Source organism: Ascaphus truei, chromosome 3, assembly GCF_040206685.1.
Source record: "Ascaphus truei isolate aAscTru1 chromosome 3, aAscTru1.hap1, whole genome shotgun sequence".
In the NCBI taxonomy this organism is placed as follows: domain Eukaryota; kingdom Metazoa; phylum Chordata; class Amphibia; order Anura; family Ascaphidae; genus Ascaphus; species Ascaphus truei.
Genome location: NC_134485.1, coordinates 420,710,998 through 420,724,082, shown reverse-complemented (window position 1 = coordinate 420,724,082; position 13,085 = coordinate 420,710,998). Strand labels below are relative to the sequence as shown.

The window sequence follows — 13,085 nt, the reverse complement described above, 5'->3', positions numbered from 1 at the left end:
AGGTTGTGTGTGCAGGTGTCAGTGGCATCTGTTCTAGGCCAGATACCATCTGTTAAGACCCAGCTAGGCCCCGACTCCCCTGTGTAGCTTGTGGTTGCTGCTGGGACCGGCCCATAGATAGGGGCACTGCTCCGTAGAACCACAGCATAGGGACAAAGCCAGGACGCGGCTGCATCCTGGATCAGGGTGATCTGGGACCAGATCATGCATCAGTGCTACAGAGACTATTACAGGTGGTACCATCCACGAGGGACCCACCCACGGTAGAGGCGGAGGTGTCGCGGTTCATGAACAGATCCGTGGATCCCATCTGCCTCACCGGCATCATCTGCGCGCCCGGGTGTGGGATCACCCGGCAGGTACCCAACGCAACACATACACCAACAAACACTTTAGTGGACGGCGCTGTACCACACATTGGGTGGGGTATTATCTTGTGGACACCAGGATGGTTGGGTGCCCAAGGGCCCCTCAGGTACTTTGGGTGATTGTGACTCCAGGGTATGGTAATGGCGTATTGGAGAGTAAGGCCGTGCGTGGCCTGGTTGGTGGAACTGCATATATTTCTTATTTTGCCTGTAGTAAAACTGTTATCTTTTTACTAAGTGCGTGTTTTATTGCATACGGGTCCTGTAACAGGGTTATTCTACATATAGAATCCCGTACAGGTGGAGGCACTACCAAGCATCAATCCAGGTACCCCCCAGGTTCCCAGCGGCGGAGGCTCAGGCCTCCTGTGAGCCACAGGTATTGCACCACACCATACACCTCCCAGGGGGTGGGGGAAAGTGCGTTACTTACAAAGTCACATCCCCTTCCCCTTCTGAAACAGCATCACCTTTTTGAGCCCTGCCCTCTCTCTAGCAGTGAACCAATTGAATCTAGTGCCTGTCTCGTCACATGATCTTCCCCAGAACTTTGGCTGTCAGTGCAGCAGAAGATTACCCAAGATGCATTTAGGGCACCCTGAGCCGAATTTCAGCGATCGATTACAGGAGAACGGATCGATCAACAACTTAGCTAATCACTTGTCAGTGTGTAGCTTGTATTGATGCACATATTGAATGAAGAAAACATTTTCTTTTAAACGACAGCTTGAACTGCAGCTTTAATAGTTTGTTCCATGTAAATTTTTTGAATAACTGCTGTAATTTCACTGCAGTTTGCAGGAATGGGGGTTGCTTTACAAAACGTATATCTCCACTGTATAATTGATGGGAAGAAAAAGTCTCTGAAAACTGTAAGAGGAGGTTTTTCTTGCAAACGTGGCTCAGTGAGTAATGACACTGACTGGCACTGCGAGCTTGAAGCAGGGGAACCTGGTTCAATTCCTGGTGTCGGCTCCTTGTTACCTTGGGCAAGTCACTTTATCTCACTGTGCCTCAGGCACCAAACACATAGATTGTAAGCTCCACGGGGCAGGGACCTGTGCCTGCAAAATGTCTCTCTAAAAGCGCTATGTAAAACTAGCAGCGCTATACAAGAACATGCGATTATTATTATTATAACAAAATCTTGTATATTTTTATTTGTATGGCACGATCCATGCATACTGTGCGTTAGAGAGATCTTATACACGATATTACACGGGAGAGAGTAAAACAGGTACATTAACTATAAACGAACCAAACCCTGGGAAGAGGGAACCTCTGCTCTAAAGAGCTTACAATCTAATCTTCCAGGCTCTCATTCATGTCTTATGTGTCTCTGTAGCAGACTGTTTGGGCAGGCAACAAATAGTTAACTCATCCTTAAAGGTGGCAGTAGCACTAACGATCCACCTGGGTCGGAACCTTTAAAAGACAGGCAGCCTGCAGTCTAATTGGCAACTGGTTCTGGACACTGGGGCGGAGGTTTGTTGTGTGGCTAGATTTTATACTGCTTAGAAAATGCTGAACTTTGACTGAGAGAAAGCTATCTTTTGTACTCTGGAACTTTGGCGGAGGAAAAGCGGTGCTTTGTTGTTGTTGCTGAACCTTGGTTAAATAAAAGCCTGTGTTGATTTTTCCCAACGCCAGTCTCGTTTCATTACCCTTGTGGGTGTCACTTGGTCTCCCACTAACTGCAATGGTGTTACTGCAAATGAATGCAACAGGAGGGCTTTAAAAAAAAAAATCTTTTACTTTGGCGGAGGGGTGAGGGGCACTGCCCAGCTTATCCTGGCTGTCCTGAATTTGTAAGTAATTGCCAATTTTGTGTTGGTCTGAATAGAAAAAATGTCCCAGATTTGGAGCCCGTTTCCCTTTTGATGCTATTGACTCGTCACATTAAATCTGAAGCCTGATCTTTACTTTATCATGTTAATCCTGATCACTGCCTTCAGTCAAATATTTGATTTTGCAGAAACACTGATTTTTAAATCATTGCTTGCAGGGTGCAAATGTGGCAGTCCTCACACTTTTTTTTTTTTTTTTTGCCAGTGTTTACAATACATTGCTGGGCCCCCTGGTAGGGAAAGGGTTAAAATTGCTGCGTAGCATAATCCTATTACCTAGAACTCTGGGATTGAGAGAAAAAAATATATATATATACTCTTGTGTGCTCCATAGTGTAATAAAGTATCAACAATTGTTGATACTTTATTATGCTATGGAGCATGTGCTCTTTTTAGATTTGTTTCTTGATGTGGTCCATTTGAGAGCTGCCAGTCTCTTGCAATGTAAGGTCTATTGGGACTATGGTTGCCAGGTGGCTTCTCCAAAAATACTGGACGTAATGGTGAAAGGTGCGTCAGGCCACTATGTCCAGGAAGGAAAATACCGGACACATACTGTACATGTCCAGTATTACAGTACCTCATTTTTTTTAGTGAACAGTGTCCAAATATAGGACAGTCCCATTCAATACCGGACACCTGGCAACCCTAATTGGGACTGGGTTACTCAAACTTTATTCTATTAACCCCCTGAACTCTGGGATATATTTTGCATCCTTACTACTTAGGATAAATGTGTCTTTATATTGTTAACTGATGGATATAGGTGTATTGGTACCGTGTTAGCTGAGCTTTAATAATCAAAAATGAATAGGCAATACCGTTCTGAGGCTAACGAAATGCTTTTATTTGTGCGAGCTTTACACTGATCTCTTCCGGCGATGGTACATTGAATGAAGCATGATTTAACTTAAACAGTGCTTATAAGAATGTTATCTGTGACTGAAACTTAACACCCCTTTTTCCCTCCCCCCTGCAGTATGCGATTTATGACTTGAGGTATTAAATAGTGCATGTGTGGCCCAGAGTGTATACAGCGCTTTACAAAAGGTGTGTGGAGTGGGAGTTTATATCAATGGTGTGAGTAAGTGTGGAAATGTAAGAGGCTGTAGCATTACTAAAAGTGTGTGTAGATACTATGTGTTCCCTATTGGTATATAGGGATGGAATTACATAGAGTATTTGTATGTGTAAGACAGCTGTGTGTGCATACATATAGCGCAGTATGTATAGACACGGCCTTTAGCACTCATGGGAAGAGTTCTGTCATGTCAATAGTGACTCATAAAACTTCGGTCTCGGTTAAGGTCATCGCTAACTGTCCCGAACAGTTGCATAAATTTGTATTCATACAACTGTCTCTTTCGGTGTTCTAAGATTGCCTTTGATTACCTATTCCACACCATTGATATACACTCCACACCTTTTTCTAGAGCGCTGTATACACTGTGGGCTCTCTACAAGTTTAGATTTTCACTAACCTATCATAAATCACATACTACAGGGGCGGGTGGGGGGTCGGTTCCAGTCACAGATAACATTCTTATATGCACTGTTTTGTTAAACCTTGCTTCATTCAATGTACCATCGCCGGAAGATTAGATCAGAGATCTCGAAAGCTCGCACAAATAAAAGCGTTTTGTTAGCCACAGAACGGTATTGTCTATTCGTTCTTGAATTTATTTATATAATTATATATATTTTTTTAAAAAATGTTTAAATTCCATATTTAATATAATATTGTATTTTTTTCACCTTTTTTTGGGGCACATTCTTTATTTAATAATCATTCGCACTTTGGGTTTGTCACTATCAGCACTTCTATCTATCATAGTGGCACTCCACTAAAGTTAAATTAAAGGTAAAGTAACTGCCTGGGTGCAGGCCCCGTTGTGAGTGTTAACCTGTTGATTTCACAGTTGACAACTGTTTTCTAATGTAGAGGTGGTTAATATCAGTCCCAACACCCTGATGAAAACAATCACTGTGCACTTTCCAGTATATCTCTGCATTGATGCTGATGGTTTCAGTGTTAATTTGTACGTAACTACATGCTACTAATTTGCTGTACATTTCAACAGGAAAAGGTCAATGCACACTGGTCCATAGATGGATGAATAAATATGAATTGGTGCTTATCCATATGACACGTTTAAGCCCATGCACTCCAATTTATTCCTACTGTTTCAGTTTCCTGATATACTAATTATTATAACGTCTTGGGGAGAAGGAGCAGCTTGTGATTAAAGGAACTGACTAACACTGAGTTTGATGCAGGTTCATTTTCCAGTGTCCTCTCTGTGAGCAAGTCACTATCTCCCTGTGCCTCGGGCACAAACAATCATAGATTGTAAGCTCGCCTGGGCAGGGACTCTGTAACAATCCTATGTGCTATACTGTAATTGTGAAGCGCCATTGGGAGAAATGTGCTATATGAAATAAAGACGCTTTTGTTTAGACATGGGCTCCTTTCTCCCATTTATCTAAAAAATAATAGCATGTTCTTGTATAGCGCGGCTAGTTTTACATAGAAGAAAAACACTAGTAGCGCCAACTGAGTACCACATGCAATGGATAAATAAATACTCTTAAAGACAATATAAAGTGTATACTCCGTCTCTGAGTCCCGCAGCTAGAGTCCAAGGAGGTGATTCCAATTCCTCCACAAACGGCAAAAGAGAAGAAATAAAGTCCTCCTGCGCGTGGTTGAGATGGTCATCCCCAAAACATATAAGGGAGAGAAGACCCACAAAAAATAGTAAGATGTGGATATGCCACCGTGTCCCATAAGTAAGTGTTCACTTTTAGTTATAACATATACGTCAGGATTTCACTGGAAAAGGTTGGTTCCCACACTGCCCCTAGGGGTGTAGCTCAAGTAGAAAGGAGAAGGATATACTGTAGTATATTATCATTTATTAACAAAAGAGAACGCACACTCAGAAGCGGCCAAAACACTGTAGCATGAGAATTAGCTTTCCAGCATGGACTTTGCACGTCTCCTCCCCCCCCCCCCCCCTGCGGTGTGTCGTCGTGATGTCCGACCCAGCTCTCGATCACCAGCTTCGTTCTGCGTCCTGCACGGATTCCCCGTGCAAAGTCCATGCTGGAAAGCTAATTCTCATGCTATGGTGTTTTGGCCGCTTCGGAGTGTGCCTTTCTCTTTTTACTATATCTTTTGTCCATAAATGATAATATACTATATCCTTCTCCTTTCTACTTGAGCTACACCCCTAGGGGCATTGTGGGAACCAACCTTTTCCAGTGACATCCTGACTTATATAAGTGTTCACTTTTAGTTATAACATATATGGGACACAGTGGCATATCCACATCTTACTACTTTTTGTGGGTCTTTTCTAATCCTCCTCTCCCTTATATGTATTGGGGATGACATTTAAACCATGCGCTGGAGAACTTTATTTTATTTTTTTTGCTAGTTTTACGCTGCGCTTTACAGACATTTTGCAGGCACAGGTCCCTGCCCCATGGAGCTTACAATCTGTTTATTTTTTGGTGCCTGAGGCAACTCCGTGCCAGTCAGTGTCTTTACTCACTGATCTGCTCCTCCTTCTCCATCTCTCTTGATACATTTATCCCATTTGTATTGTAATGTTTGTAAAAATGGTAAAATGCTGTGTACCCGGTTGGTGCTATAAAATAAAAATACATTCAAGTGAGCTTGTACGTACATACTTTGGGCTCCAGAGTGTTATGGCATGGTAAATATGGACCTCACTGTTCGATAAAGAATTAAGCTTGGTCAAAGATGTTGCATTAAGTTCTTTGTGGTCATTATATTAATGCAGCATTATTTCATATTTTATATATATTTTTTTTTTTTATGATCTAGTGAGAATGGAATTAGCCATGACGTCTGCACTGCCAGAGAGGACGACCCTGTTCGAGAAGGATTCTCATGGCCCGGTGTACAGGATTCCTTCACTCCTCTACGTCAAAGAGGAGACCGTGTTCTTGGCCTTCGCGGAGAAGCGGAGAAACGAGGCAGACGTGAGTGCGGAATATCTAGTCATGAGGAGAGGAGTGTACAAAACTGGAGACGTGAAGGTAAATCTGCATGCAGACTTATCCGTAGAGTTTATACAATGTAGTGTTGAACTGGTAAATGTATTTTTATCCAGGGGGACTCTACGGTACTATGCACTAAGCGGAGAAAAGCTTGTACTGTAGGCTTGAAACTGCTAAAACATAGAAAAGATGGGTGCCATGAACTTTATAGTTACAAACAGGGACTTTTTGATGACGTAATGCTGATGGCGCCATAATGGAAGTGGCTGCATTTTTTAGTGTGTGTGTGTGTTCATTTATTTACCATTTTATTTTTTAAATCTATATAACTATACAAAAGTGTCTATTATTTATGAAATAAGCCTACATTTAGCCTATAATAGTAATAATCCCCTCAGAACAGGGCATTACTGGCCAATAATGCCCTGGCTGGGTTAAAGTCCCTCGGCTTCGTCTCGGGCCTTCAACTCTTCCAGCCAGCGCATTATTGGCCAGTAATGCCCTGTTCTTCTGTGATTATTACTTAAATACCACTCCAAATTGGATGACCTACACCAACTACAGTACGTTTGGGAACAATACAGGCTGCTGCAGCACTCAGAACAAATTCTGATAATGTCTTTCCTTTGTACTTCATTGCCACAGAGCCAGCGACATCCACACTGCCAAGATATTTTGCGCTATCACTGGTATCCCATTCTTTTGGGGGGTTTTTGTACCAAAAAAAAAAGTCTGTTTCACATAAACAGGAAAGTGTTGAGATATAACTATTAATATTCTTTTTTTTCCTTAGTGGAAAGATATTAAAATTTTACGTGAAGCCGCTATGAAAGGCCATCGCACAATGAACCCCTGCCCTGTCTACGAGGAGAATGGTAACATGGTGTTCTTGTTTTTTAACTGCATACCTATCGGGATCACTGAGGGAGAAATGAAAGAAAAGAGCATCTGCCCCAAGCTGTGCTACATCACCAGCGGGGATTGTGGGAAAACGTGGAGCTCCATCACAGACATGATAGAGCTTGTGGAAGGGATAAGACACATTAGTAGTCTTCCTTTGGCCACTTTCTTCTTGGCTCCAGGACATGGTATCCAGACGCTGTCTGGGAAACTCATCATACCCACCTACGCTTACGTTATATCGATGACCGGTTCACGGGATGCCAAATCATTTTATCTCTACAGTGAAGACCAGGGCCGCAGCTGGCATAAATCCAAGCTCATTGACGCCAAATATGAGACCGGTGAATGTGAGCTGGCGGAAATTGTGTGTGAGGCTAGCAAGAAGATCTACTGCAATGCACGATCCACATGTGGTAGAAGGGTGGAAGCGATAAGCCTGAATGTTGGTGGAGAGTATGAGAGTGTGGAGAAGTGTGAAGAGCTGATGGAGGTAGAGAAGGGTGGTGGATGTCAAGGGAGTATTATTAGCTTTCTTGGAGAAGAACAACCAGAGCAGGAGTGCAGTTATTGGCTTCTGTTCTCACACCCATCAAAAGAGACTCGTGATAATCTTGGGGTGTACTTGAATAAGTCTCCACTGCTGTCTAGATCCTGGTCCGAGCCTTGGGTTATTTACCATGGTCCCAGTGCTTATTCGGATCTTGCCGTCTGTAAAAATGCCGAAGACGATACCATGTTTGCCCTGTTGTTTGAAAGCGGGGAAAAAAGCCCGTATGAAAATATACATTTCTGTCTGTTTTCTTTAAAAAATGTTCTGGAAAACATTAAGGGAGGTTTTAGCGGAGACATTATATAACCAGACAGTTACTCGCGCACACACAGCAAAAATAGAATACCCTAAAGAGATCATAACCTTAAAAACCAAATATTTAACCTAAACAAAAGCTACAAAAAAAAAATAGAGATGGATTGTAGGGTGGGGAAAATCCAAACAAAAAGCTAAAAAAAAGTGTAAATAAATGGTTAAAACTGAGTTTGATTTGTTATGGTAGCTGAAGTTAGATAAAGGTTCAAATGAAAATAAAAACCACAATGATTGGGTGGGGGACGGACGGACGGACATCGGGGACAGGAAACCGGTAAGGTGTTATACATACAGAAATGCAACCAGGGTAAATAAAGATGTTAACGAACAGTGCTGATTGTTAAGCGAGGAGATTGTCACATCACATTGTAAAGAATCACAATCTGTCAAATGCAGTTTTGATACGGTGTATATAAAAAAATTTCCAATAACAATAATTGTTAAAGACTTGTTTGCATGATTTAGGAAATTATTTCAGCGCACTGTAAGGACCGGTCTGTTCTCTACTGCGCTTAATCTGTATTAGTGTGCGCGTCAATGACAAATGCCTGTCTTCCTATGACAATGTATCTAGTGCAGGCGCCCGCAAGGCAGAGCGCGTTGGTGTGGCAGCTTTGTGGAAAGACAAAGAAATTTGTCTTTCGACCGGCCGCTGTGCCACGTGACATTGTGAGGCAGGAAAAAAAAACTACCCTTGTGACGTCATGGCCATTGCGCCTAGTCGTGCGCGTCGTCATTGGGCCTATATACACAACGCTTGCGCCATGTGCAAACACAACGTCATTTGCGCAAGTGCTTTCTATAATACAGGGCTTGCACTGTTCCCTGTTTGCTTGTCATGTCTATTCTAAGATAAGAACATAAAAGCTGTGTCATACTGCAGGGTGACGACAAATACCAGCACAAGGATAATGGGAGCTAAACGTTGCTATTTTGCCGTGGTTTGTGCTTATTCATACTGAGTCCTTTCTGCGAGCAGCTTTATCTACTGTTGGAGCAATGTTGTAATGGGATATATAAACATTTGGGCTGTAACTGCAGCAGTATCACTTTGTATCAAATAAATCTGACATTGTATGACCTGTACGCAATAAAACACACAATGCACCATAGTTTGATTTTCTGACTGCATCTTTACATTGTGTTTAGTAAGTTTCCATATTTTACCTTTTTCCTTGAGACGTTAAGTGGAAAAGAGAGAATTGTCAATACATTGAATGGATTAAAAAAACAAAAAACTATATTTGTGTGTGTCAGAGGGGTGGCGTGATGTAGGCAGTTGTCTGTAGCGGGTTGGTAGATCCCATGGAGGTCTGTAAGGCAATGGTTTTTTTTTTAGCCTCTTTGGCACTGGGGGAGTGTAATGTTGGTTTCCTTGTGTAATCCTTACCCATTTTATTGTCTGAAGACATTCCTTTGATATGCATTGGGAGACCATCAGGTATCAAAGGTGTTTAAAGACTTAAACCATACTATATAGTAGTTATTTGTATTATATTACCATATAATAGTCATGTTGTGTATTTGCATGGGGGTGTTTGGTGTTTAAAAAAAAAAATGTTGAAAGACTGATTATAGCATGCAGAAGAATATTAGCACCAATTTTAATAGCGTTTAGTGATTTTATAGCCTTTAGTGCACGAGTTCCCAGGCCTGAAGTACCCCCACGAGTCCAGGTTTAAGAATACGCATGCGTAATCACAGGTGGTTCAATCAGTGGCTACATTATTTTGACTGAACTAGCTGTGTACAAGCTGGGATATCCTGAGAATCGGGAGGTGCTTGAGGATGTGAATTGGGATCCGCTGCCTTAGTGACATTGGTAAATCTCAAAGAACCTTCTGTAGGGTGACCAGATGTTCAGTGGGGGGTTTTTTTTTTTGTGTGGCCTGAAATCTATCCCAATGTCCTGGTAAAAATATGGTGACCCTACTTATGAGAAGGTTTAAGATTGAATACTTTTGTTTGTTATAATACCCTTGTCCTCCTGGCTGCATGTACAATAACTCTGTGCTGCCTGGAGGAGTAAGAACAAACAGCAGGAGTTACCATGTGAACTCTCTGTGGGACTCCGGGATAAGAGAAATGAAGAATTCACATACAGGCATACACCACTTTAAGTACACTCGCGAGTAAGTACATATCGCCTAATAAGCAAACGGCAGCTCACGCATGCGCCTGTTATCACATCCTGAACAGCAATACCGGCTCCCTACCTGTCCCGAAGCTGTGCGCAAGCAGGGAGACTATAGAGCCTGTTACAAATGCGTTATTTACATTAGTTATGCACGTATATGACGATTGCAGTACAGTACATGCATCGATAAGTGGGGAAAAGGCAGTGCTTCACTTTAAGTACATTTTCGCTTTACATACATGCTCCGGTCCCATTGTGTACGTTAATGCGGGGTATGCCTGTAATACAGTACTAACATGAAACACACTAACAAGTTACACACATAATCTGCTCAATTTAGCAATAGCAACGCATATACAGATATAGAACTAACAGATAATAATACTAACCTGTAATAAAGCAAATATATTAACCATAGTCCGCATTTAAACTATTAGTACCTCATTAAACAGTTACACAATGTAGAAGTTAGAAATAGATTATTATTATTGGTGCTTGCGTCAAGGTCTGCATTCTGCTTAATGCACACAACATAAAGTGAAAAAAAAAACCACATCTTTCTAACATGCCAGACAGGGCAACCTTTTAATAAACGAGTAACTACAATGATTTGTCATAAAATTTCCATTATAATGGGAAAATCAAGATGGTTGTTTATTGGAAATTAATTGGTCAAAAAAGGGGCTGGGGATGAAATTAGTCACGAAAAAAAATGTTGTGCTGAAACTTTATCAATTCTGTATAATAAGGGGGGTCACTAAATTAGTTTGTTCCTCTTACCACTGCATGAGCTTTCCAGTGTTACTGTCTATGCGTTTATCAACTGTATTGGACAAAATAAAGCTGTTTTTGGACTACATATGTAACAATAAAATGGAAATATAACAACAAAGTCCAATATCAGTGCTTCAGAGATCATGTGGTGTGTGTTTATACATCTATTATTAAATAGTAGGTGTGGAGTCTGTTTATTGATTAATTATGCTTTAATATGGGCAGTATATACGATATTCAATCCACGGGGTAAGTAATGAAGGATAAGTATGGAAAAACCTCAGATTTTTGAGTGTCGGCAGCTTGTGGGGGGAGGATCACACTGGCCAGCAGGTGCGCGTCGACCTGGGGCAGATCCCCTGGAGTAAAGCAAATGCTGGCAGATCAAGCACATGTCAACGAGCCCCCTGGTGCTGTGAGACAAGTCTTTGTAGTACTCAGCACTTGTTGGCTCTGCGGTGCCACATGCGCGCTTCCTGCCATCAATGCAGCAAAAAGAAAATCCCCAATGAGACCAGGAGTGGTGGTTCCCTGCTACCGAAAAGCACAAGATAGTTTTTATCCTATTTATTTGGCTCGTGGTAGCATAAAAATGGACATAGAGGATAGGTAAGGTACACCTACCGCGTTTCACGCCTTCCGGCGTGTTATCAAAGCGTGACTATCCAGCTGACATTTACCTTCTGTACGGATCTGCGCTGGATCTGCATGCATCCATGCCAACTGTCCTTCCCAAAATGGCTATATTAATCTGAATGATATAATACTGCTATCTTGCACACAGTGACTCTTTCGGATTGAGGTCTATGTCCCATAAATGTTACATTTGAATATTTAATTTGCAACAATACTACATCCATAAAACAAATGTACTGTAAATGCAATGGATAGAAACAATTTGCTTACTCTAATCTAAAAAAATCAACGAGTGTTGCGACATAGTACCATGTTAGATTGTGACAATGATACAATTTATTACGCAGAGCCTTAACTGGGACTGAATATATCTATGTATCAAGTCAGCGAGGGTGTATATGTGGAATAAAAATGTTAAGGACTAATGGATACATCTCTAAAAAGAGATGTGTAAAGCAAAATGTTATTTACATACGAACCTGTTGCAAAAGCCCCATGCGTCTATATTAAATGACAATTATTTGTGGGCCACATAATAAAAAATAACGGCAATGATTTGTAAACCACATAATGAAAAGAATGGATGCAAATCTCCAATGTTGTAAACGATTGTATGTACAGTAGGTAAATATATCAAACAAAAGTACGTATCAGCAGCCAATAGAGGGCAGATGTAGTTTATATAATCTCGGAGAATGCATCCACTCCCGTGGACCACGTAATGAAATGGTAATCTATCTTCAAGACATGAGAAAAGAGTGTATGTTATTAATTACAGGTGTAGCCCTGGTAAGAAATGGGGCTATAGTTGTATCCTCCTCCTGTGTGTAAACTCTGCTAAGGCCAGATTGCCAGGAGTTGACATGGGTTTCCCCCGCTTATGACACTGGGTTGTGTGAGTGAAGGTAGGTCACGTGACCCTGTGTCCAATCAAGAGACGCAGGGGCGGTGCCTACTGGAGGTTACATAAAGCAGTGTCACTTCCTATTTAATGTGAAGTGTTAGAGTGTGAGATAGTGTTAGGAAGCAGAGGAGTGATCAGCTCCTGAGTAGAGCTGATATAGATATAGTTAGTGAGGTGGGCCAAGTACCTCTCACCCTGCTTAGGGGGTGAGGGAAGAGCTAGCCCCACTCTGGATGCCCGTAGGGCCCAGAGTGGAGCCAGGACCATCACAAGGGAGAACGGTTAGTGGACTGTGCATCAAGTGTACCTGTCTGCTGCTGCTGCTGCCCAAGTGAATAAAGAGACTACTGCTATTAAAGATAATCCTTGTGTGAGACTGGAATCTCTCATCCCTGAAGATGGGAAGTTCTGTGGTAAGGATTCCACCCCGCATTCCTGGGGCTTACTACAGATGGAGGCGCTGCACCATTGAACCAGAACGAAGGCATCCACCCCAGTAACCTGTTCCTGTTGTCCCCCATGTCATCGCGGGAGACTCAGGCCCTCCTGTTGCAAGCAGGTATGCACCATATAAAGACACGTAGCAAGACCCCAGTACACCTTAGGGGGCCCGATCTGCTAT

General features: G+C 42.0%; 1 protein-coding gene across 3 annotated transcripts in view; it reads left to right on the top strand.

Moving 5' to 3' along the window:
* The first annotated feature begins 2,003 nt into the window (after positions 1–2,003).
* LOC142490443 (sialidase-3-like) overlaps positions 2,004–13,085 on the top strand; it is a 52,505-nt gene continuing 41,423 nt past the window's right edge. Inside the window, exons 1-3 of one of the 3 annotated variants that reach the window (XM_075592756.1) lie at positions 2,004–2,176; positions 6,069–6,283; positions 7,038–8,449. In XM_075592756.1, coding sequence (XP_075448871.1) covers positions 6,074–6,283; positions 7,038–8,003 — 1,176 coding nt within the window. In that variant the 5' untranslated portion in view covers positions 2,004–2,176; positions 6,069–6,073 and the 3' untranslated portion in view covers positions 8,004–8,449. Of the gene's footprint in view, positions 2,177–5,265; positions 5,347–6,068; positions 6,284–7,037; positions 8,450–13,085 lie in introns of those variants that run through there. The other 2 variants (XM_075592757.1, XM_075592761.1) reach the window with 2 other exon arrangements.